We start from the raw sequence: 26,352 nt of genomic DNA on the forward strand, positions 1-26,352 counted from the left end.
CAGTAGACAGGATTGTCGGTAGGATGCGTTAGTTTTCGATTACAGGATACTAACACACTTGATATACCGTGCCAAAATTTGCATGGAGCAATATTATTTTACCCTCGAAACCGCTAACTGGCTCATCGACGTGCAAATGTGGTCACAAACGGTTGAGGTTCAGCTGGTCGTAATACCTTTTAACGTTCACTGGAATTAGAATAATTTATACCTTTAATGCTACCTAGGTTTACTTCGAAAACCGCGACAGAGATTACTCACTTATTTCAACTCTGTTTTGGACCAATTGATTTATTTTACATATCTTCTTAAGTAACTACAGTATATTTTCATGACCTAATTTAATTTTAATTTAGTTACCATAATAGAAGTTGCACTACTGTCCTATTGACCTGCACTTCTGTTTTAAGCTATCGAAATGCTCAATATTTTATATATTTTATTTTATAGCGTAAATTTGACATTACGAATGTTAAATACTTTCAAGATTACGTAATTCCTTTGAAAAAATACTTTTTTATAATAATCATTAAAAATAATTTAATAGAGAAAATATATGTATTTATAATATTGTATTTTCTAGTATTTGTTAACATATTTTATCAACTTTTGCACGTAATTCTAACATTGAATATGTTATCTATCTCGTTTCATTATTTTATCTATATCTCTCTAATCCTCATTCTTTAATATTGTATATTCTGTTTCTTTCACAATATGTTTTATATTCCTACGATCTGCAAGTTTCAATGCCTCATGTATATCACATAAGATATTACAACGGAGAATAAACTTTATTAAAAAGATTGCATGCTCATTGAATTTAATTCTTTTATGAACATTCTATATGAATTTATCACTATGAATTGAACGAAAAGTATTATTATGATATTTACTGAGTAAGCCTTTAAATTTTGGAAAACCCGTTGACATACTTCTCTAGCAATTACTCCAACTACGTTTCGTTTTGAATATTCCCGTTCAACTACAGCAGACTAGCATTGGAGTTTTCGTAAACTCGACTTCTAAAGAAATTGCATAAGCAAAAGTCAAGCGAAGCAAAATGAAGATCTTTAGAGGAGCAATGTCACCATGTCTTAAAATTAATCTTCCGTATTTAAAGTACCGTAATGTCATTAAAATTGTCAAAGAAACAATTATAATTTAATTAATTTACATTATCGTGCAATTCAACATTTATAGTAACCGCGAATTATTATACACGTATAAATTCTTTGAAATAAAATAAAGTAAAATGTTTAAAAATAAAAATTTTTGAAATCGTAGAATAGCATTTCTTTTGTTTCCTTTTTATCGTAAAAACATTATCTTTCTGATATATTTGTCGAAATGAAAATAAATCTTGTTACTGCTGATGATAAAATCGTTAAATCGTAGCAATATAGCATAATTCAGATACAATTTATTGCAAATTTTCATACCTGTAAAATAAATACCTACGATAAATAAAATTCCTAATTAAAAATCATAAAGACTATATAAATAACTCGTTTATATACTATGTTATACAACCGCGCAAGAATTATTGGTTTTTCTCAATATGTAAACATGTTGCTTCCAAGTACGATTAAATTTTTCGCAACTCTTTCACTAAACAGGTTTCATACCCTTTGAAAAGTATAAATATTTATTATTCCCTGAAATATCTTGCGTTTCTAGAACTTTCAATCCTTCGCCTGTATTTATTTTGTGCTTCGTACTCTGTTTAATTCAGGGAACAAATTACTATAATGGAGCAGTTAGGAAAATGAAATTTATTTCAGAAACGGAAAGAGATTTTTTCTAATTTAGCAAAAGAATTGCTGAAGATTTCTTTTTCAACGTAATTAAATGAGATTGTTGTTCATTGTTTCTCTGCTTTCGTTCGGTTATGAAACTAGAAAAATTCCTTCGGAACAGACGTGTTTCCCGGACGAGCGAGCTGTCTCTAATGAATGAATGCCCGATGGGATAACGTAATTAACGACGTTAATATCATTGGGAATACTATCAAAATTGACGACACGAAATTTCCTATTTTTAATAACAAATAAACGAATGACGAATAAACATCTCGGATAAACAGCGTAAACATTTCAATAATCAGAAACAAATCCGGTACAAGGGTTATTCATGAAACAAAAATACGTATGAAGTAATATAATAGAGCTTGAAGTTTTTTACGTGGTATCTTGGGAAATTTCGTTCTGAATGATTGGCACTGCAGCTACGAAAATAGTTCTCCTGAGAATATGTATGCTGAAAAAATTATTTTTGAAAGAAGTTATTTTAAAACAAGATTTATTCATTGAATCAGTTTGTTATTTATGTCAGTCCGTGATCACACTTGATTATAATTACGCAGTTATTTAAAGTTCCTGATGAGAGGCTTTGTTCGTGAATTTGTCAACAGAGCCTGAGTGAAAGGACTCGTCAAACGAATGAAACATTTCATCGTTTTTCTCTTTGCTTTTCTTCACTCCAACGTCACATTTAAATATATATACTTCGGGCTCTGTTAATCTGTAAACTAACCTAATTGAACTAAAATTCAAAAGAGTCTCACCAATGAAAAAGCTAGTAAAATATCCTATCCTCGATACAAGTGATTTATAATCAGTGAAATTACCATAAAAGAACAATAGCTGTAAAAATGATTAATGATCAACGTTTAGATTTTTACTTATAGATAGTAATCGGAATCTATACAAAGATGAAATTGTAGCAGTAAAAAAAAAAAAAAAACAAACAGAATGCTCTACTAAAATAAATGACTTACAATTACGGAAATCATCGCATTTCAAACATCAAAATGAACATGTTATTCTTCTATTTCAATATTTTACAATGAATTATTATAAATTATGGAAATATTTGAACTTGCATTATTCTCTCGATGCTCAATAATATCTCGTGATATATCCACAGAAACACAAACAATCGTATCAGTTTGTGAATAAAATTTTCGATAAGCGCGTAAATTCCACTAGTCTCGCCTATTTCCTATCCGATATGTGGCGGATCCGGCGCTTTCGAAAATTATGGTTAAAATTGTAGCGATATCTTCACATTTTCGCGCGTTACATACGCGTAAACACGCGTGCAAGCAAGGAGGATTTACATATAGATTAGACGGATGTTCACGGCACACGGGAAATAGAAACGTGGTACGGCTATCAATGCGAGTCATGCGACGATTTTGGCTCGATTTCAAGCAATCCGGTTCCAGACGCGAATGAATTTCGTACACTCGTATTTCCTCTGTTCTCGCCAATCACCTTGTCCACTGTTGGCTTCCGTTCCACTTCTCCTTCACACGTGTGAATTTGCTTTATTTAGTTGCTTGCAAAAGTATTTCAACGCAACCATATTATACCGCAACCATATTAGTTAAATTTGAAACCAATCTAAATATGTATATAGGAAATTATAAGATATTTATTGTCTACGTATAGTGAGCAGTCCAGACAGCCTAGCCTGTATATAGTACAAAATTAGTATACAATATTGATAGCAATCTTTAACATCTAACAACTGTTGAACATGATTGCACTGAATATTCAAGCTAAGTCTATACTGACAGATGATGTACCCGACACGTGGCCAATTGTCTGTCAGTGTAGACTTAGCTTAAGGCTTATTGATGTGACGGGTAATTGACTGTTTAAATACTTTTGCGATCTCTGCAGAATATATACCTTCACTAAATGTCGTGTACCTTCTATATAAATTTTTAGATTTCCTCAAAACTTTTCTAATACAATGATGATAATCTGATCTCATGAAAGTGGTCATGAAATTGTAAAATTCACATGTGTAACACACGTAATGTGTATTTGTTTACTTTTATTCGAATACCTTTTTAATTAATACAAGCTATTATACATATGTTCGACAAAATTTTCCCTAGCTCCGGACATTAACGCATGAATTCGAACGCGGCTATTTCGGCATTGAACGAAACAGCTCTTCACAGACACTGGCAGCTATCCAACGAATTGTACCGGCACTCTGAAAACGGTAGCATTTCACACGACATGCCGTATCGTACGTCGCGAAACAGGCTGTCTCCACTTCTGTCTCTTGCTCTTTTTTCTTCCGCTTTTCAAACCGTCCGACGTGGCTCTTCTCTCATTACATAGCTTGAAAAAGGTTCGGAGGACCATTGAACGTGTCGATGTCGAGACGTTGGGAATCGATCACGGAAGAGTCAACGACATTTCCTACTCGCTTTCGTCTCACTATTTTTCGAGAGGTTCTCGATGCTCATACGTCTTTGAGAGGAATGCCGTATAGAGGATTTTATGTTAGAAGGTTTATCGTTCCATCGTTCTGAACGAGTTGTGTCAGAGGAGATTTAACACTAGAACTACCAGTCTGAAACATGTATCTAAATGTTCTATATACATATATATATATGTAAAACTTGGCTCGAAAGTAATGGGACAGTTATTATATTTGCTTCCAAAATAGTGTAATCTATATTTGATACATAGAAAGTATATATTACTAATTATATATCAACAAATGCAATTATGTATTAAGATGTAATTAGCATGTAATTTAAAATTCATAATGTACACTATATACCAAAAATTGATATACCTTAGCGTAAAATTTACAAATTTATCGATATATGATTTATAACCAATGCTATTGTCATAATTTAATGATATTCTTGGACAAAAATAACATAGATGAACTTTAATATTTGATAAAATCGCAAAACTTTCATTTTATTCAATTTAAAATATCGACAAAGGGAGACAACAAAGCGGTTAATTTTCAACGTAATCACAATATTCCAACATTAGATTATTGCGAATAATAATCGTGTCTGGTAGCGTGAAATATCATAAATTACATGCTCGTGAACGCTTTATATGGCATATTGTGTAAATTACGATTCAAACAATTCCGTGTTATGAATTCAACGAATGTTCTCCGTGTAAAAAATTGGATATGTTTCCAACGTACAGCCCGCAAAGTATGTAAAAGCAATTGTTGCATAAACTACAATGTTTCGGCGGTACAACTATTTTCGTATTTCAATTATTCAGTCAGCGTAGTTCCAACTTTGTACCGTTAAATGCGAAACCGCAACCTCTGCGAAATTTATTTTTAACGAATTCGGAGTTGCTTACAATATTACAACCACTTTGTATTCAACCGCTTTAACGAATCTGGTTTGTTATACAAACATTTTATCAGCTGTCTTTGTATTTACAACAAATTTTTGTTCTCTTTTTTAGGAATATTACGATCACAATTGGTTCTAATAAAATTAAATAACAAATAAAATTAAATTGAAAGATTGAGATAAATGAGCTTGAAGTAACGAGATACGGTACCAAACTATTAAATTAGTGCACATGTGATAATATTTTGTCAAGTGGAATTTCTTTAAAATTATGAATATGTTTAACATAATCAAATAGAGCTGGTAATTATATATCTAACACCCCGGAGAAATTATATTGTTAAAATTTTATTTGAACGAAAGACAATTCATCTGCAGCAACCTAATTTTTCTTTTACAATATGAGTTAATTAAACGTTAAACTGATCAACTCCACTTTTTATAAAATTTTGAATTTCGAGCCATATAATATTAAAATTTCATGTACTAAAGTTCGAAACCTCTTTTTATTATTCCCTTTCAAGTACCAATGTTCACTCACGATCAATAAAATAAACTCCTCACCCTTATCTGCTTCGTATAGGCGAAAAAAGCGTGACGGTAGACTGCAATATCCCGAAATTTTGTGAACACGAAAAAAAAAGGTATTTGTGTGTTTACGGACAGCCGTCTATTCAGGGGCTACGCAATATTGCGTCTATGATACCAAAATAGCGTGACTACCAGTTGTTTTATTTCGCTCAGTTCTATAGCAACCGATATTTGACTGGTGTTTAATTTCCCCTCGTTTGATCTTCTGTTTCAGGCGCTTTTGCAAGCACATGACGTAGCGGGACATGAAGTTTATGGCGAAGAAGCGACCAGAGTTACACCGCCACCTCTTCTTCCCTATCTAAACGGAGGCGATGATCTCGAGGGTCAAAATGGTGATTTGGACCTCGAGAATGTAACACGCGTCAGGCTGGTCCAATTCCAGAAGAACACCGATGAACCGATGGTAAGATAATAATATAATACGATAGTATATTATTATGCTATACTATACATTTAATTTATTAGCTCATTTCATAAATTTTGCCTTTCTTTTAATGAGAAGCTTTTGACATGAAATTATGAAAGAGTATTATCAGCGAATAATTCATAATCGCAACACGTATAATAAATAGATCGTTGACTTTTTAAAATTTATATTTTTGTGAATATAATTATAACAACTGGAATTTACATAGAATATTATTTTAACTACCACATATCATGCAGAGTTACTATACGTTGATTTTATTAAATTTTATCACGCGAGTAAATTTTGAATATTTTAATAACTTTAGTATAATAGAAATTTTATCAAATTTTTCAATGCTTCCCAAGCTGTATTTTTCTACAATTTCTTTTGTTCAATATGATGGAGATAGAGACATCATTTAATGAATGTTTTTGCCAATTTTGTTTAATTCATCTTTTTCGTCAATCAAATTCTTTTGAGATGTAATATGAAATTATGCATGGCTTAATATTTTGAATTTAACCCTTTCATTCAAGAACCTCGTTACTTTTTCCACTAAAAGATTACATTGATATTCATATACTTTATACTTTGCTAGTCTTTCATGACTAGAATGTATGTACATTGATATGCAAAAAAAGCACGATGAAAACGCACCGTTATTTATTTTGCTTACAGGGAATTACTTTAAAAATGAACGAAGATGGGAAATGCGTGGTAGCAAGAATTATGCACGGTGGTATGATACACAGACAAGCAACTCTTCATGTGGGTGATGAGATCAGAGAAATTAATGGAATACCGGTGGCTAATCAATCTGTCAATGCCTTGCAAAAGATACTCGTGAGTACAATACGAACTATAAATCACAAATTTCGATGAATTCATAAAATTAAAATTAAGATTAAAATTAGTATTAACATCTATATAAATTATGTTTTATTTAATTTCACAGACACATCACATATTTGAAAATTCTTCAATTTTGTTTGTTTAAGTAATTCTGTGCAGACTGAGTCGCATAATTGAAATAGGCTATATCTCGTGTTTCGACAAATATCTAACAAAACGAATTAATTTCGTGAACATATTATTTTCGTAATTGCAGGTATACATTTTATGATAATAAATGTTCAAACATTAATATTCCTTTTATCTTATGATTTCAATATATTATTCCAACATATTATTTATATTCGTCATTATAAAGAAATAGCATTTTTAATTCATCGGCTGTCTACAACAGTTCATAATAATAAATAATAATAAAATTTACGACAATAAAATATTGAAAAGTCCAATTCTCTTCAAAACACCTTACTCTAATTTATTAACACGCAAAAATGTTCATCAAGATAGATTGATATCAAGAAACAAAATGGTACTTTTACGGAAAACTTGAAGAACCAATGTACAAGCACTTTGATAGATCGAAGTCTCTCCAATGTTCAATTAGTAGATGCTTTACGACCTGATATTCATACATCACGCAACGTGTGACGTTCGAATGTCAATGGCCGTCATAAATTAGTGGGATTTTTAACATCATTTCCTTCTCTAGTATTGAATGGCTCTGCCACATTTTCGAACAGCTAATGCTATTTTTGTCAATAGCGATTTCCATCGTAATATCAACGACGGGAACATTTTTTGCTATCAAACAGGAGTAAATTATCAGCAAGATATAAAAAATAGTATACGCAAGTAAAATATTAAAAATAAGGAAACATGTGTGGTTAACATGGACTTTAAATACTATAGATCAAAAGCTATTACAACTATAATGGATTAATATTTCTTTTTAACGACGATGGAAATATACTACTATAATAGTTGTCCTCGAAAAGGAAGAGACAATTGTGAGACAATATTGATGAGTCGACAACAATCCACATACAGCGAGTTATACAATCTGACCGATATCCATGAAATGTCTTTTGATTTTCGATCTCTTATACGACCAATAAAATCTTCCATCATTTTGATATGCACGTCAGATTTATCGTCAGTTTCGAAGATCTGACAATAAATGCAACAATAAACCGAAATGTATACGGAATTCCCTGTGATTTATATAGAACGGTATACATAAAAATTCTGAAGATGATGTTTATGTATCGCAGTATTCTCTATACCATTTAATTTAAACAAGAAATAAGCTATCAAAAGAATATTTGTACAAATTTTTTGAAAAACTGAATCCATAAAAAGAACCATTTTTTTTTTGTACACAATGCAATCTTTTAGTGTTTTCTATAAACCATGGATACAACCTACCTCAATTATGTGACGTACTTAAACACGTGTATGGTGTGTCTAAATGCGCTGTAACATGAACGACCTATTCACGAAACTATTACTTTAACAACTCTGCTTTCTGTTGCAGCGAGAAGCACGAGGTTCGGTGACCTTCAAAATCGTGCCGTCTTATAGGAGCGCACCACCCCCCTGTGAGGTACAAGTAAGCCCTAAAACCCAAATCCAAACCCAATCCCAGAGCCCAAGTACAGCAAATAAACCCGTGGCCGCGGCAGTGTCGACGAGTACCGGCTCGGCCACTGCCGCGAGCAAATCCGGCAAATCAGTGAAAACCTCCTCGACCACCAATAGCAAGGAGAAAAATAAATCTAAGTCTTCTAAAAACAAAAGCGGTTCCTCGTCAACCGATAGCACGCCTAAACGACGGCTCAACCCATTATCGGCTCTCAGGTCGCGAAAATCCTAAACATGAAGAGTCTTCGATAAGTTGATCCGGCATATTCTTATAGTTTTATTAGCGCCAGTTCAACTAGAAATAGTTTCCAGTTCGATTTCGTTCAATTGGTCTTCTCTAACGATCAATCTGGCTTTTGATTACAATCGCTTGGAAAATATCAAAGTATTTTCTTATAACGCGTAAGTAGGTTAAATAACGATATTTAAGATATTAATAGGTAATTAATATAATGACAATGAAATTGATATTCGTTGAGTTTGTATCTTTAGATTCTTTGATGGTGAGTGAAGGATTGTTAGTCTAGTTCTGTCATTCATGTTGCTGTATCTTATGTGAATATTGTTGCTATGTTCCTTGGGCTTTCATGTATTAGCTCTTTCACGTGAAATTATATTTCTGAAACATCACAAAATTCTGAAATCTAACGTTTAACTTTATTCAAAATAATATTAATCGAAATATGAACCATTAAATTTAATGAACTTCAACTATTGTGAAACAAAATTATAATTTTTATGATTGTACTAATGAATACAGTAATAGTACATAGAATTAGTTCCTTTTGTGTAAAATACATGAATGGATCCAGTCTTTATATATTTGTTGAAAGATTTTATTTACTTGTGAAATTAGATAGTTTATGTACAAGAAACTAATATTTCCATTTTAAGATAATATAGATAATGTTGTATAGTTTGTTTATGTGTCTGTATATCTATTGAGAAATTATTTTATTTACTTTAGATTTGATTATATCGAGAAACACTTCTATCAATATAAGAAGTTAAAGGCGAGTGAGATTTATAGATTTTTCATTAACGAATTGTTACGATAAACGTTTATTACCGGACTACATGAAACAATACTCATAAAACAAGCGTAATTGTGAATAGCTATATAACGTCACTAATTACCAAATATAAATTTTCAAATAAATTAATTGTCAGATTATGTAAAATTGTCGTAGGTATATTGAAATGTCCAAGGAATATTGAAAACCAGATTATTGAAGCGTGCTTCGGTTTTACACTTTTGTTACATATTCACAAAAAATTCTATAGTTCTTTCATTTGTTAAAGAAAGATTATATCGTCATTACGTGACGCAGTGCCAACAAGTCCTTGTCATTTAACATTTATCTTGCTATTAATTTTTGTCTTGCTATCTTCATTAACGTTGAATATTAATCAGATGTAGATGTACAATTACTTTAGTTTAGTTGATTACATATTTCGGGAACACGGCATACATATAACTTAATTAAAAAATTTAAAGTTGATATGAACTCATGTTTTCATCTACGTACTTTCGACTTACTAGATAATATTAATTTTATGTCTGCTAACAGTATGAAAATTAAATCGTAGATATAGTTCACAGCCTGCGCGATAATTAAACTCATTTAAAAGACAGGTACACGCAGTTTCTATAGGTATACACACTTGTCGCTTTATAAACTATGTTACCGTAAATAACTGTTTCATCTCGTGTCACTGTGATCATAGAAATTAATTGTCTGATATTTAGTTATACAGTTTGATAGCCTGCAGTTCACCTATATAGGGTGACATTAAATAAGAGGATGCAATATAACTTGAAATTAAATAAGGAATTCCATCTTAAAGCACTCAAAGCTGAAGATAATTTTGAGAAGTTTATTACTGAAAGCGCTCGAATTTGGTACAAATTATTTCTAGTCAAATTTTATTCTCTTTTTGTTATTTATCCTAAGTTTATTCATAATACGTACTTCTACAAACGCAAGATTTGTATTTTACAATATTTTAATATTATATAAAAACGAATAATATTCGTGGATATTTTAATTACATTATGATTAAAAATTGTCTAGTTATTTTCAGTGCCATTTAAAAGAATAATTTTCGTAAATGTTTTAATATTATTTAAAACCTTCTAATCGCTATTTATCGCTAAAGCGAACAGCTAGAGTTTCCTTTTCGTATTTAGTCTCCCATCACGCGTTTAATTTTCTGTAGAAGATTGAGCATGATTTGAATAGAATTACAATGGAACTTGGAAAGTTCCTCCGGTAGTCGCTAGTTTATACATAGTTACACACCAAGTTTCACGAAAGGATAAACTCGGAAAGAGGCGATTCGTATAGTGGATTACGGTGTACCTTGTGTACTCGCATCCGTCGTGTTTTGATTCCACGTGGAATACATCTGGTGTTACGCAGTTAAACAACTAGAGAGCTTCTGCGAAGCGTTAAAGCTGTGAGCATTAACTTTGCGTTCTGAATTGAAATTCTGATTGCAATTTCACTTCTTGAAATCATTGCGTTTAATTTTATACGTTTCAAACGTAGATTGGACAATTTATCGTGAAAATAAATAGTTGTGATTAAAAAATAAAAGTATAGCCCATCGATGCTTATCAGCTAATAGTATTACATATTTCTATAAGAAAGAAAGTGAAATTAATTCGAGTGTTTTTTGAAACACAGGTACCAAAGATTATGAACATTGATATTAACTTAGAATTTGAGATAGTTTTCTATAGTTTATGTCGGTATTTAAGCTTCTAAAAAAAAAATAAATAAATAAATAAATGAGATTATTTAAGAAATTAAAATTTAAAAAGTAGCTTAAGGAATTTTTATTTACATTTTGCAAGATCTGATTAATTATACAATTTTAATTATACGTCGTTATAAACATTTCTTCTATTATTTTACTAAATTATATTTTAAATTGTTTACATACATTCTTCATGCGATATTAAATATTTTCATTTCGTTGTCAAAGTTAAGGAGCAAATTTATTCAGAATGATTAAATTGATAAATATGTCTCTACTTTACATATAAATTGGCGTAATTAAGTATGAGTTACTGAAAACGATATTTCCTTTTTAATTAGTGCGATTTTTACGTATATTCTGATATCGCGTGTTGTATACAACATGTTAGGAATTAAAGTGTAGGTTACGTTGAATAATGGTATCTACATAATAGTTTACGTGAATATCTAGTTGCTTAATAAACCTTCTACGAAAAGTGAATCGATTAGAAAAACATAATTTATATGTAGATGTAGCGATGTAACTGCAAAATATTTCTCAATATATGGAAAGTATTAAAATGTAGAATCGCAGTTCTCGAAAGTAAGGAGAAAGGTTTATATATATATGTGCATATATAACTTCTAATATATCTTTCATTATAAAGTTTCAATATAATCTTTATATATTCGTACCTGAACATTACAATCGGCTAATTTTGTTCTTCGATTTAAACAAAATTTATATATATACAACATTTCCTTTTATTATTTTTAGAATATTATTAATAAAGTTGTCTGTGGAGTTAGGTGAACTATCAAGTAATTTCCAATGTCATCAATGGAAATGTATTTTTCCAATCCGCACTCATTAAATTCTTTTGCTACAATATAAACATAGCAAGCATTTAAGATAAGCAAACCGACTCGTTTTTCTAAAAATGTTCGCAAGCAGGGTAAAATAGCTTTTTAATGATATTTGAAAATAAAGTCAATCCTTTCTAAAAATATTCGTCCGTCCAATAGTTTTGATAATGACTTAATATCTAGTTCGCATTAGAATATGGAAACTATAGTATTACATAACGTTTGTATCATAATTTTGTCTACTTTATGTGAATTAATTTCTTTTCTTTTTTTTTTTTTTCATAATAACTGTATTATACTAACGAATAATGGATGCATTAGTTGATTGTGAGATAAGTTAATTGGAAATTACTTATGGTTTCGCCTAATACTTTCGTTGACGTTAGAAATTCATAGACATTAACGCTATATACTTAAGTAAAATTCAGAGAGTAGAACAATAAATGTGAATTTCATGAACCAATAGCCATTAAGAAATGATAGAATTTCATCGAATTTCAATGTACTGGAAATTGAATTGCTAAAAGAATCGAAACTGGGTCAAATGCGGAGGTTTAACGCAAAAGATTGCTGTTCAATTTTGATATCTCCAAAGTTTTTTTACGTGCAAGTTATTAAATGTAGATATCTGAAATGATATCTGATATTTTCGCGAATTCTTTGTAATATATAACATTACTATCTAAAATGAGATATATCGTAATTATATTAAAATTAAATTATAATCTATTTTCCCCTTTTAATTAAACGACAATTATATTACATTGACAGATAATTCATATTTTAACAAATATTCTAAAAACAATGGTTTTATTAAAATTTTATACCCAGACGAAAATACATTTTTTTCATTAACTTTTTCATTAATTAATTCCCAAACTAATTTTTATGAAATTCTATGTTCGAAACTAATGAAATGTTTGAATTTTGTCTCTAATAAACTGGAAAAGTACGAGAATAATCTCATATTAGGAAATTACGTTTATGAAATCAATATATATACATATGATAACTCTACTTCACACGTATAGAGTGAAATTAATGTTAAAATGAGATATCTAATAACGGAGTACGAGATAACATTATAAATTCATTATGAACGGTGCGCTGGAAGCAGCAAGCAAGATGCAGATTTTTTTAATGAAGCTAACTAGGATTTAATTGAGCCATTTCTCCCTCTGCAAATGAGGTTTTCAGTCATCTGCTAACGAACTATGAAAAAAACGGACTTGAATAGGTACAATGCTCTTTCTATACCAACTGTCGCTTCCACTAGAAAATAGCGTAATTTTCGTCCACCATTGCAAATGTACTTGTCCAAACTAAATTCACTTTGACGTGCGAGCGTAAACTGAATGAATTATTCAGTGAAGCTGCTAAACGGAGGTTTTCACTGATTTCCTTAAAGGCATACAGATACACACACATAAACATATACACTTATTACATTATCTACTTTCAAAATATTATTTCAACACAAAAAACACTTAAATCCATTACACATTCGATCAATTTTTTATAGCGAGCTTGATTTACCGTTTCACATATCGGAGAGAGAAATTTTAATTTAAAATGATCATAATACTTATTCACGTTATCAAATAATATTAATTTATCACGTTTCGCAAATTGTTTGGTATGCTTCGTTCGATAATTCGAGTTCCTGTTTCTTTCTCTATATGTGAACCGTCAAATGTACGAAAATAAGAAATATTCACTTTTCAGCTTAATATAGATAGATGTTATTTCAGTACCCAATGACCTTTCATCAACAGAGATTCAAACTTTTACGATTCGATATATCGTTGAGTAATTTATTTTCTCACGTGATTTATCTTTGTGATGATTAGGTTTAACGCAAAGTGAAACATACTTTGCTACTACCAATTTCCCATGCTGCTTTCGATTAATCACGTCGTGATTATCGATCTGCAAAATTACGCGTTATCTATGCTATTCAGCTATATTGGAATAGCACACACATGCAAAATCGTGAATTTATCAGTTGGTAGAATAGAATAATCGCGAAATTAGAAGGAATTTTTCTCGCAAACGTGAAATGCCATTCGATTTCAGCTTACATGTGATTTTTTAACTAAAACCTTTGATTACTACGTTCATCCTTGTTTTGCGCAATTAGAAATTAGAGATATATAATTCGATATACATATAGTATACATATTATAGCGCAGGATTTTGAACATACATATATACACATACACATAAACACGAATATTTTCCCTTCCCTTTTCTGCTTCAAATATACATATACTTACGTATGTATGTATACAATATTTATACATTTGTTATTTAACTGCTTCATTTCAAATAGAGTACGGAGGAAAGTAATTTTGCGATGAAAAAATATGTAAGGGAAAGACGAACTTTCCTCTTCTCTTAAAAGTTTGACTATAACTCAATGTCGATTCTGGGTAGATGGATATTTATTATACGTCACAGTGCAGACAATATTAATTGTTAACTAGTCTGAGTGAGTGTTGAAGTATTAAATATACAAAGCATATGATTACATACATTTGAAATATTTCTGATCATTTATAATAATTATTTAGTCCTTGTATATATTTGTTTTAAAATGCATTGTAATGCTTGTTTCGACTATACATTTTTTCGAACCTAATACAAACAATTTACGAGGTAATTATACCACACAACCACATTCAGAAATGAATGTGAAACTATGTCCGTGAAATTTTATATTATTTTTTAATGTAGAGTTTGTTTTCCACGTATAGAGACGATATAATTAAAATTTCTGGAAAATGTTGAAAAATATGAGCTTAATAGAAGTAATACCCAGCATCGCATAACATACGTTATCTCGCAAGTTATTCTACGCTAAATCTCATATTCAAATATCTCATGGTTTTCTTAGTTTCGTTTCAAATTTGTAGCATTTATCGATAATTTCGAGAACGTAATCTATACAAAAAAATTTTGTTAATTATTGTGCGAACAATTAATTACATTTAGCATAAATATAAGAGGAATTAAATTGTTCAGAATTTTGGATAAAAGTTTAGATTCGTAATTATTAATAAATATTACATTTATTTATCTATTTAAATTGAATTGACACAAAAGAAAAGAGCTGAGCCTTATCACTATTAATGTTTATTTCTTTATATCTACCAGATTTGTTAAATTTTATTGCTCGTAATAATGATCTATCTCTCATTTTCATTTCATTTCATTTCGTTAGCAAAAATTAAAAATAAACAAGATTTAAATTTCGTAAGAATTAAATTTCTACAAGTTGTCGGTAAATGCTGCAATCTCGAAGAACACCAAGAAAACTGTGGCACCAAATAAACCGATGATTTATCGTAGAATAACGCAAACAGGGGGCGACGTGATTCATCATATACGTATACAAAGGGTGATTTTCCTGAAAATAAGTAGAAAGTGTATGAAACTTTTTATTTAAGTGAAACTTCCTTTTTAAAAAAATCGACTTTTGTTGGATCATTTTTATCAATTTTCTCCGCAAAGTATCATCATATTTCGTTCTAATAAACGAGCAATGGGTTGCATTTAACAAAGTAGTAGTCTGACACACTTTTCCAAGCTTAATGGTAGCTTTGATTAGGTAATAAATAATGCAATACATCTTGCGGGGTCGATATTTATTGCTTACCGAAGCAGTTCCATTTTTAGTATACGAAGCTGTGACAAATCACTTCTTTAAACAACACATTCAATTTAGTCAAAATATAGCAATATTGCCTTTCTCAATTAAAATGACTTATCTACCTGAAAAAATATCGTATTTGAAAACAAAACTAGAGCTTCATTTTCATTGCGTCATCTCTGCCCCTTTTCATTTAATTTAAAATATTTCGTCATTATTTCATAGCAGCCTATAACATAACTTTGCTTAAAAGATTTGAAACACACAGGGAATTGCAAATATTTCAACATATTAATCATTCAGAAATCACATCGATCGACTTCGCGAATTAAAAAATACAGAAAACTGATAATGTTAGAAACACAACTTTTTAGATTTCTCCTAGAATTTATTATTATTTATATCATCTTATAAGAATAAATGAATTTACTTATCTTTATCACTAACTTTATCACTTTAGCGCTTATATTTGTATATTGAAGACTGAAAAATTCTAGATAAGTCGCTTTAAAACAAGAAGGTTAACGTTGATCGTCCGAACAAGAACTTATCGAAGATTTGCCTATCGATGTTCTAAAAATTAGGCTCCCAGAAAGATTATTATTCTACATTTTCGACTTATTTTATCACAGAAAAATCACTGTTTGAAAGAAGTATCACGAAATACGTCTCGCCCTGTTGAGGAAGATACACAGAACGCATACATAGATGTGCAGACAGAAAAATCGCGAACGTAGATACAGAAGATAATTCTTAGCTCGTTGTCTGTCTCATAACTGACCATGAGTCGACGATTCATGGGCACCATATAGAGATAACGTTGAGGCAGTTTGATACGAGCGTGTCGGTATTTCAACATGGACGCAGAGTCCTGAATCGCGGCCGACGAATTCCGAATTTTGCGCCTTGTTTCGTTTCGTGATTACATATATTCACGTGCAAAGCAACGAAACGACGAAACAGGGACGAGTCCCATTTTCAGTCCCAATAGAAGATAATTAAATGCGATCCCGCAATCCGTACCTGTGAAATTCGAAATGAAAAAAAAAAAGAACGAGGAAGAAGAAGAGCAGAAAGCAATGATGAATAGAAACGCAGACGAAAACAGGCGAAAAGAAGGCAAAGTTCAATAGTCGAGCGGTGTAACAAAACGCTTTGGTCGGCGCTTTCGAGTCCACGGCGCGTTTGCATGTTTCTCTCTTTCGATCCCTTCTATATATTTCTCTCGTTCTCTCTGTTCTCTATCTCTACGTATTTACCGGTGCGTTCCATTTCACGTGACCATCCTAAATACCTTTGTCACTGCTCTCATTCAAGGGATATATTTCCGAAACAGTATTAAAGTTGCGCAATTATCGCAGTACGTGATCTAATGGATTAAAAAGAGGAGCATGAAACGTTTCTTTGAAATTTTAATTTTTTGAGTAGTTATTTCGAAAGCTATCGAACGTCGAATCTCTTATAAGCAAATCTATACATCGCTGATTACACAATTTTAAATAACATCATTTATTTCTCTTCGACTAACATAAAATTTACCCAAATGATTATTCATTGTTCTTCTAAATGTAGAGGCTAAATAATTTAAAATAAAATTAGTCAAGTAAAGTGGGACAATCTGCCTCCACTCCTTCTCATTCTGTTTTCTGTTTGAGTAATATTTTCTCTTCTCGTCTTTATCTTTATCATTCTTTCTGTCTGTCTTTATATCTTTTCCTCTCTCTGTTTTTATTTTGTCTCTTATTCCATAACGTCGGGTTGATCACATTCGTTCTGGTAGACAGTAATATTATTGCGGACAAGTTTCGTAAGGAATGCACCTTTCGTTACAACATGTGTTGGAATGTTGTTTGTTGTTTTTTGTCGTAAAGAAGCTTTTGTTACACCCCTCATTATACCCTCACCTGCATGAAGGATATCTTTGCAAACGTTGAAAGCTTTCCTTTCTGACCGGTATATATTATATACTATAGTTTTCTTGCATCATGATTTTAATTAATTCATACTGTGCGATTTCTCTCGATCTTGATCGTTCGAACGATTTTATTCGATCGCGCGAATTACATTTGAACACTCCCGATCATTTTCATTTCCTGCACGACGCGATGCATTCTCGAATCGGTGATTGAATTGATTTATATGGAAGAAACCTTTCTTTTTAAATCGTTAATTTATGCAGCTATGGATCGAACAACTGCAAGTTTCAGATCCAAGCAAGAGAGAATTTCTACACCATTTATAAAATATTTCTTGAATAAAATTAAGCATTAGCTGTTAATGGCTTCTCTTATTGAAAAAGCTACAATTGAAAGAAATGACACATAGGAATATCGTATATATGGATGTGTAATTTCGCAAATAGTTATTCTGAGGTTTGAGGTGGAAAAAGTAAAAATTCTAGGATTGTCTGGGAATTTAGAAATTCTGAAATTTGATTGATAAAGCTATGTATGTAATTCGGAGGAAATGTGTATGTGCAAATGGTACAATATATGTATAGTACAATTTTATACCGACGATTATAATGCAGAAAGTAAAGATCATAAAAATTGCAATATTTTAATATGTTTGAAGTTAACAACGCCATATTCGCTCGAAATAAATTTTAATATCAAGCTAGTGAACTAATCGTATAAAATTAACATGATGGAATATAAAAATGAAAAGTAACACTCATCTGTAGCTTAATCCTTCAACTTCGAAATATAGCTACTTTTGAACCAGCTTGCACAATTGAATTAATATTATCAGTGAAACTTTGGAAGTCGTAAATTACAATACAAGTTATCAACATTGATAGATACGAACCTGGTGATAAGATAAATCAAATTTTACTGAAATAAATTTGACAAATTGCGGGTCATCTGATGATCAATCACCGATCCGAGCAAGTAGTGCGATTTGATTTTTTCTTGGTATAAACACGCGAGTATCGTAGAAACATCATTGTTATACCTGAAGTCATGGCAACACGCGTTTCAATCATAATCATCTCGCATCCTCAACACGAGCGGATTCTCCTTACTTATAAATATCCAGATGAATGTCATTGAATGTGCAAACATCTCTAAACATGCAGCTGAGGGTAGCCAATCTTACGATGAGTTTTACGTTCTCTATCCGCACCGATTTAAGTTTCGTAAATTTGCATTTTAACACAATCTCAGGGGATTCGATCAGTTTTGCGAACAACAATAACGACGATTTGCTGTAAACAAATTATTGTAATGTAAAAGCTCCTACGTTTCTCGTACCTGAAGAACGAAACGCATCAATACAGATCATTTACGTGATCCGATGATTCAGACAATAGTTTCTTGATCGATTGTCACGCGAATTGCAATTCTTTTAATTTCCTTTTGATTTTAGTTTGAAATAAATATAACGCGAGATCATTGTCTTATAGGAGAACTTAGATAATTTGTGAATTCTTATGTTTCTTACACCTCGCTGGTTCGCGACGGAATTCGATACGAATGTTAGGTGAATTTTCATTTTTTGGCGATAAGATGCGTTGAAAGATTGTTCGTAAAATATTAGACGTTTGTTATAAAATTTGTTGCTCTTCATTGGTTAAAGGTAGATAATATTTTCTTATTCTAAATTCGATGATTTATACGTCGAATATGTTCAATAATGTTACCTTTAAAAAAGTAGAGATAATACTCCAATGTATTTTTATTTTTCAGAGTAGTTTATCTTTAAAAATATTTCTTATATTATTTGCTACTCGTATCTCCAAACATACAGACTATAGCTCAAAATTTGAACGTCATTGAATCAAACAATATCAACTATGGTATTTTATTATTCAGTGAATTATTCAATTTTAAATATATAAACTAAATGTTTAACATATAATATAAATCAAGTATTGTGTCCAAGATCGAGATCTCTTTTTTATAATCCATAAAACGTATTCCTACACACCCAATATAAATATTTTTGCTTGCAATATCCTTTTCATTTTTTTCTTTTTTTTTTTCGTTATATTTCCGAAACCCTTTTACCTTTCAAAAATTTAAAGAATGTAGATTAGAACCAAAAATTCCCTGATATTTGCCGAATTCCATAACGAACTAGTCGGGCCTTCAAAAAAAAAGAGTATTGGAATTTTGTTATTTATCGACGTTCCCTCGACAGACAGTACGATTAAAATCCTAATTTCGCGGCTACAAGCGTGATGTTTTATGTCTCGATTTTTGTACATAGTTTGTACATGTATATAGCTCTATGTCGTTTCGATGTTTGATCCAGCGATCCTGTTTCATTATCCAACATGAAGAGATTGCAATATCACCACGAGGTGAGGCCATGTCATCTACATGTGTACAGACGGCTTGATTGAGATAGATTTTGTAAAGCATTGTAAATTGTGTCGAAAAGTACTATATATACATATACATACATATATAAATGTTACACGAAATTCGAAAGTTTATCGATTATTACATGTGTAAGTAAAACCTGCTAATGTAATGGATTCTATTATGTAAGATTTATCTCGATTATTATGTCGTTCCGATCATACTAAATGGACCAGCACAAAACAGGCAAACGTTCAAATACTCAAATTGATCACCAATTATGATTTATTTTTCAATTATTCGACTTATAAATTCTTCATGCTAGTAACCAAATCTATTCAAAATAATTTTTAAATTGATTTAATAAAATTTCATTTTTAATCTAAGCTGTTTAAAGATATATGTAATTATTTCACAAATTACAATAGCGAGACGTAAGAAAGAGAAGTGACGTTCGGTGTTCGAAACGAATCTTAACTACTTTCTAATACTTAATCGTTCCTGTTTTGTGCAGCAACATATTACTCACATTTAACCAAGCCGCAGTTTTTAAGCAATCGCGCTTACAATATCGATCTGTATTTTTACGATACCCCTAACGATCCATGCATATACCCGCTTGTAATACGCTTAAGTCTGTGTCAGTCTCTGAGTCCCAGTGATACCAATATCAACGGTGGACCTCGTTCAGCTGGCATAGCGCAAAAAAGAAAAACGTAAGTGTCCCTGGTCGTTTGTACCGGTGGGCATCTTTCTCTCGCGTTAACGATAAGAAAACGAATTGTACCACACGTTGTATCTGGGAAGTGATCTTTCTCTGTTACGTATAGTGTCGGACGCGAAAGCAGAGACCCGTCATCGGCGGCGACAAAACGAACAGCGGTATTATTGCGGCGGTGCATTGTACGAAGATATAATAAAGCACGAACTGCTGGAACATCATGATTCGTCGCACGTCACCTCCAACGTGATTTCTCTTCTCTCTGTTTGTCGTAGATGTATATAGACGACGACCACTGTGCGCGGACTCCGATCCCTCTCGCACATATATATATATTATTACCTGAAATTTATGATTACTCGTGTTGTTCTCCCTGTGCACCGATCTATTGTCCATGGTTATCACTACGGATTACGGCAATATCTCTTAGATCTAAGATTTTATTTACGATAGCGAGCATATAAATAGAGCAGTTCAACATAATTTAACATTTTTTTTATTTAAACATAGAAATTTGAAATTTTATTATCTTTTAGTCTGTATTTTACATTTTACATTCTACATTCTACGTTTATAATTTTCCAAAATACAAGAAATTTTTGTTTAACTCCTACATTGTAGACGAAAGGGAAAATGAATTTTTTCACGATGCAATTAGTTGATTTTACGAGTGATAATTTCCCTATTTATACGTTCGCCATTATAATCGAAGATCTGACAAGACGGTGAGAAGGACCTGCCAATCGAGATGAAAGAAGGAAAGTGAAAAATTGAGAGATTTATTTTTAGAGTTCAATTCTGCTAAAGCATTTATTATTTTATATTAATTTTTCCTTTCGTTAATTCGATCGCTATATACAAATTTGAATTTTACGGATCATTCGGTGCCGTAAGCTCGTTAAAAGTTTCCTGTTCTACACATTAACTTACGATCCTTTGTAAATTGCCAATCCCACACAAATTGTTGCAGTATGCGTGGACCAAATTAGGTAACTGTTACGTCTCTGTGTCTTTAGCCTATTCTCCTCATCCATCGCGTCAACATTATTATCTTACGTATGTACAGCTTGAACCTCTGAACGATAGCAACCCGAAGGGACGTACCGCAAAGGAACAGTGAACGAAATTACGAATGTTGGATCAGTGATGAAAATTTTCGCTATTAAAACCTATACATCGAATTTGGCTTGGAAATGAAAAATATCTGGAACAATGTAAAATATGCCTTTCTCAGTGTTAATCTACCTTGTAAATGAAGCTTTTAGTCCGAAACCTACAGCACTCTATATTTGTCATTTCCACGCCAGTAATTAGAATCCCTCGTGGAGTCGAGATGCAAGAAATTCGTATTACGATTTCTGAACATATTTCACGCCAATTATGTAGAAGTACATACATCTTTTTCATATTTTCATTTAGCCATCGATTATATAAAAATATATCTGCTACGTGGCAGATTGAAATTAGTTCAAAATCAATCGAAATTGCATCACTTTCTACAATCGCAAACTTTTTTACAATTTTAATATAAAGTCTATATTTTCTTTTCTCTTCCAGTAAATATATTTTATATATTGGAACTGCAAATGCTCCAATTTCGATTCCTAGAAATATCATCCCCTTAGTTTGAGAATCAATTAAATTACGCGGTTGTATGAACTAAATTTTAACATTCTAACTTATGTATCTTTCATAACGATAAACACGCTCTTTTATGAAAAATAGTAATAGCCTTTCGCCACTATGATTCTCAACTCTCTAATATAAAAATGTATTTTGATTCAAAATTACTCTTAGAAAAGATTGCTATAAGAATATACTATAAAACTGTAAAAGAATACCAATTAGAAAAGGCGTATTTTTAGGTGATCAGTGGTTAAACTAGACTAGCATGAAAAAGATGTACATTCTACGTGACCAGCGTGAAACGTGTTAAGATAGTTCGATGTTTTGCTTGATGGTGCGCGTCCTATTTCTTTGCATTCGCACATACGAGATGCAATGCCAAGAATACCGTTACCCTAATAAGGAACCCTCTGGCCAGACACTCGATGGTAGAGTGCAGTTCCAATGGAAATCAAGCAGAGAGAATTCAACAGCGTCAGCAGCAGTCAGTCCACCAGACGAGTTGTCGATAGTGCAGTACCTGCTATGTCACTGTGTAGAAGTTGTCGTGTTCCCTTTCTTCCCGTATCCCCATTATTTACCTATCATTCGTCAACTATTCTTCCCTGATCCACTTTTTTTTAGCTCTCTTTAAAGTAGAACATAGCTTCCGATGCACGCCGGCAGCCATTCGACCATCATTTCTCCGTGCACTATCCTTCGAGAACGTTATTAAGAGATCGGGCGAGGCCATACTCGCAGTGACTTTTCTAGAACAGTGCGGCTTGAACTCCTGAGACTCCTTGCCCTCATCGATGGTTCCTCACAGACCAGTTTCATGTTCATATACTACTATTTGAATAATATTCAATAGTTTGCGTGATACAACAAAGTGCGATGATTCATTCAATAAAGTGTATATGAAAATAGAAAATGATTTTTCTTATGAAACTGGTCTTTATAGAATGCCTTCATTGTCTGTCTATCTTTATGCTTCACCGTCTCACATACATACATACACTAGCCGTTTAATGTTTCCTCTTTTTTCTATAGAAGTATATGTGTATGGTAGACATTGTCACTTTTTTCTTTTTTTTTTTTTTTTTCTCATTAGAAGTACTTGTACAGTCTAAAAAAAAAAAAGAAACCGTGTTTGAACGAGTGATTATTCAACAGGCCGCATTGTAACTGTAAAGTCTTTGCGGAGATGAGCCGCAAAGAGCGTGACTAACCGCCCAATATCGTAGCTTCGAACGTGAGTAAACTGTGACGTTGCTCGACGCTTGTCAAAACGGACATTGCTCGATCGTTGCTGGAAAATCGATTATAAATCTCAACTACTACGTCGAGATACTTTTTATTTGTCGTGTCTTTCAACTTTAGATCTGTAGCGATTGCCAGATCAACAGACTTTTACAGAAGCTGAACCAAAAAATGTTTCGATAACTCTCGACGATGTAACAAAGAAGAATCGATTTTTCCTACGAAACGACGAAAAGTACCGTAGTCTTTGGTTCTCCAGCTCGCATCTTGGTGACGCTTTTGGCTGTCGCGAAGCTACGAGCTCGATCGTTTTCGTATAATCGAACAAATCGATTATACGAAGTTTCACGGCTCGACAAGTTCGAGAGGAGAGCTAGAAGGGATACTGCATGTGTCACAGCAATGCGCACCGTGAATCTCGGAAGCGTTGACGCGCGCGACATCCCAACAGTAGGTGTTCTTTCTTTTCTTTTCGTTTTCTTTTTTTTTTTTTTTCTTTTTCTTGCGTCTGTTCTTAATTATACCAGAAAGGAAAGAGAGAGAAAGAGAAAGATAAAAGAAAAATGACAAGAGAACAAAAACTAGAATTCGAACATTCAGCCTGAGATCAAGTTTTGATGAACATGTTAATTAATCGATCTTCCTTTTTTCTGTTTCTTCAACGCTCTAGTTGTTCAGGATTAAGCCTCTGCCAGTGTTAGTAAGTACCGCCACTTGATCTGGTGTGATTGGACTGCTGTAGTTAGAAGGCTATGCGTTTATCATACATATATACATATCCACATTACATATTACGTTTGAACACACGCATATTGTGTACCGTGTGCGGTGTGAGTCTGAGTAAATAAGTTCTGAACGATACGTCAATGCTAAACGCTCCGAAAGTGGAGGTAATGCTCGTGAGTTAATCGTGTGTTTAATCATTTTCCTTCGTGAGTTTGGTTTTCTTTTCTTGCTATAATCTTGGCGTGCCATTTAACAACTAATCAACATAGTCACATATATCTGTTCATTGATTGTGCATTTTGAAATAAATAATTATATATAATATATATACGTGCAATATCGGTGCACTTAATATTGAGTTTTCAAAGAAAATATTTCATTGAAAGATATTAAAAATGTTTTTCGCAGCGAAATATTAGGATTCATATATGTGAATTAACAATTTCTTTGAAAGTCTGAAATTTACCCAGACCCAAGCTGCACGATCATTCGATCATCATACCATATGCAATCGCAAGAAAGTAGGCTTCCATTTACTTCATTCGTTCCCTGCATTTTTCAGTTCTTCGTTTTATATAGTTCAATATCTTTCTAGGTTTCTGGATGTGATTTAAATGAAAAAAAAGAACGTTTCGAACGCGTATTACATTCATGAAAGAAACCCTTATCCCTTTTTCCCTTTTCACCTTTCCATGTCCATCTTTCTCTTTCGTCTAGTACACCTGAACACGAGAGTCTTCCTTTTTACTGCTAATGCAACGAAACACTGTTATGGCGAGCCTCGTAGTCACTGAGAGGCGTAGATGATTGCGCGACCATTGAACCATCACATTAGATTTAGTTGTAGAGACTAGGCCTGTACGAATATACCAATCTCTTCTGACCTTTTTTCACTGTTCAACTTTCATCTAAACTATCTTATATACTTTACGCTTAATCCTCGATCTCTTTCCAATCTCTAATTTTATAGCGAATATAAAAATATACAAAATTTATGAACTTTCCTGCGAAATTTTTCTTCTATGAAATCTCTCAAACCTATCGGTCATGTAAGAAAATCTTTGTAATTTTGAACGTAACTCTCGAGAATTATAAAATACTATTCAACGAATACGAGAAATGAGTAAAGTTTCTCGATTGAAAGTTTCAGAACTATTTCACGTAATTTCATGCAAGATACATGTTGTTTGAACGATAAATTACCCGTCTGTCATAAATTCGTTTAAGTTTTTAATACGTAGAGTTTGATTTAAATAATATCGATTTGATTGATTGCTTCTCGAGGTTCTGTGTTTTATTAAAAACATCATGTTATTCTTCATTTAGCGCTAGCCAGCTTTCGTTGTTGTGACCATTGTGTTATGCACCACATATATCACTTTCTAAAAATTAATAAAAGAATACGTATGAAGATTTTCGTTAATATTTAAACTCATAAAAATTACATAAATGATCCAAACGAATTGTATAATGGGTGTTTAACTGTTTTAATTCTACAGATATTTAGCATGAATTCTTGATCAACTGTTTCTTTTCAACTTGTCAATTTATCAATGCATTTCTAATTAATGATAATTATAAAAATTTTCTATGTGAACATCTATAACCAAAAACATTATTTGTTCTGTAAACATCTTCAAATTCATAGAATATGCATGATTATCATATATCAGTAGTTTCCACCCACGTATACACTGAAGGGACTCACATAATCCGTATCCTAAACCATATAAAGAGCTCATATTTTCCATCAAATAAGCGTCATTTAAAAAGATGCATTGAACGAACAGCTGAAAAGACTTTCTCGTTAATTGACTATAGATCCATTGAT

General features: G+C 32.0%; 1 protein-coding gene across 9 annotated transcripts in view; it reads left to right on the forward strand.

The window, feature by feature from the left end:
* Positions 1–26,352, forward strand: part of Cask (peripheral plasma membrane protein CASK) — a 263,599-nt gene that overhangs the window by 221,824 nt on the left and 15,423 nt on the right. For 4 of the 9 annotated variants that reach the window (XM_072003902.1, XM_072003908.1, XM_072003906.1 and 1 more), the window contains 4 exons: positions 5,946–6,137; positions 6,822–6,986; positions 8,530–8,604; positions 24,466–24,495. In XM_072003902.1, coding sequence (XP_071860003.1) covers positions 5,946–6,137; positions 6,822–6,986; positions 8,530–8,604; positions 24,466–24,495 — 462 coding nt within the window. The remainder of the gene's footprint in view (positions 1–5,945; positions 6,138–6,821; positions 6,987–8,529; positions 8,605–24,465; positions 24,496–26,352) is intronic. The other 5 variants (XM_072003903.1, XM_072003907.1, XM_072003905.1 and 2 more) reach the window with 3 other exon arrangements.

Source organism: Bombus fervidus, chromosome 5 (assembly GCF_041682495.2).
Source record: "Bombus fervidus isolate BK054 chromosome 5, iyBomFerv1, whole genome shotgun sequence".
Lineage (NCBI taxonomy): Eukaryota > Metazoa > Arthropoda > Insecta > Hymenoptera > Apidae > Bombus > Bombus fervidus.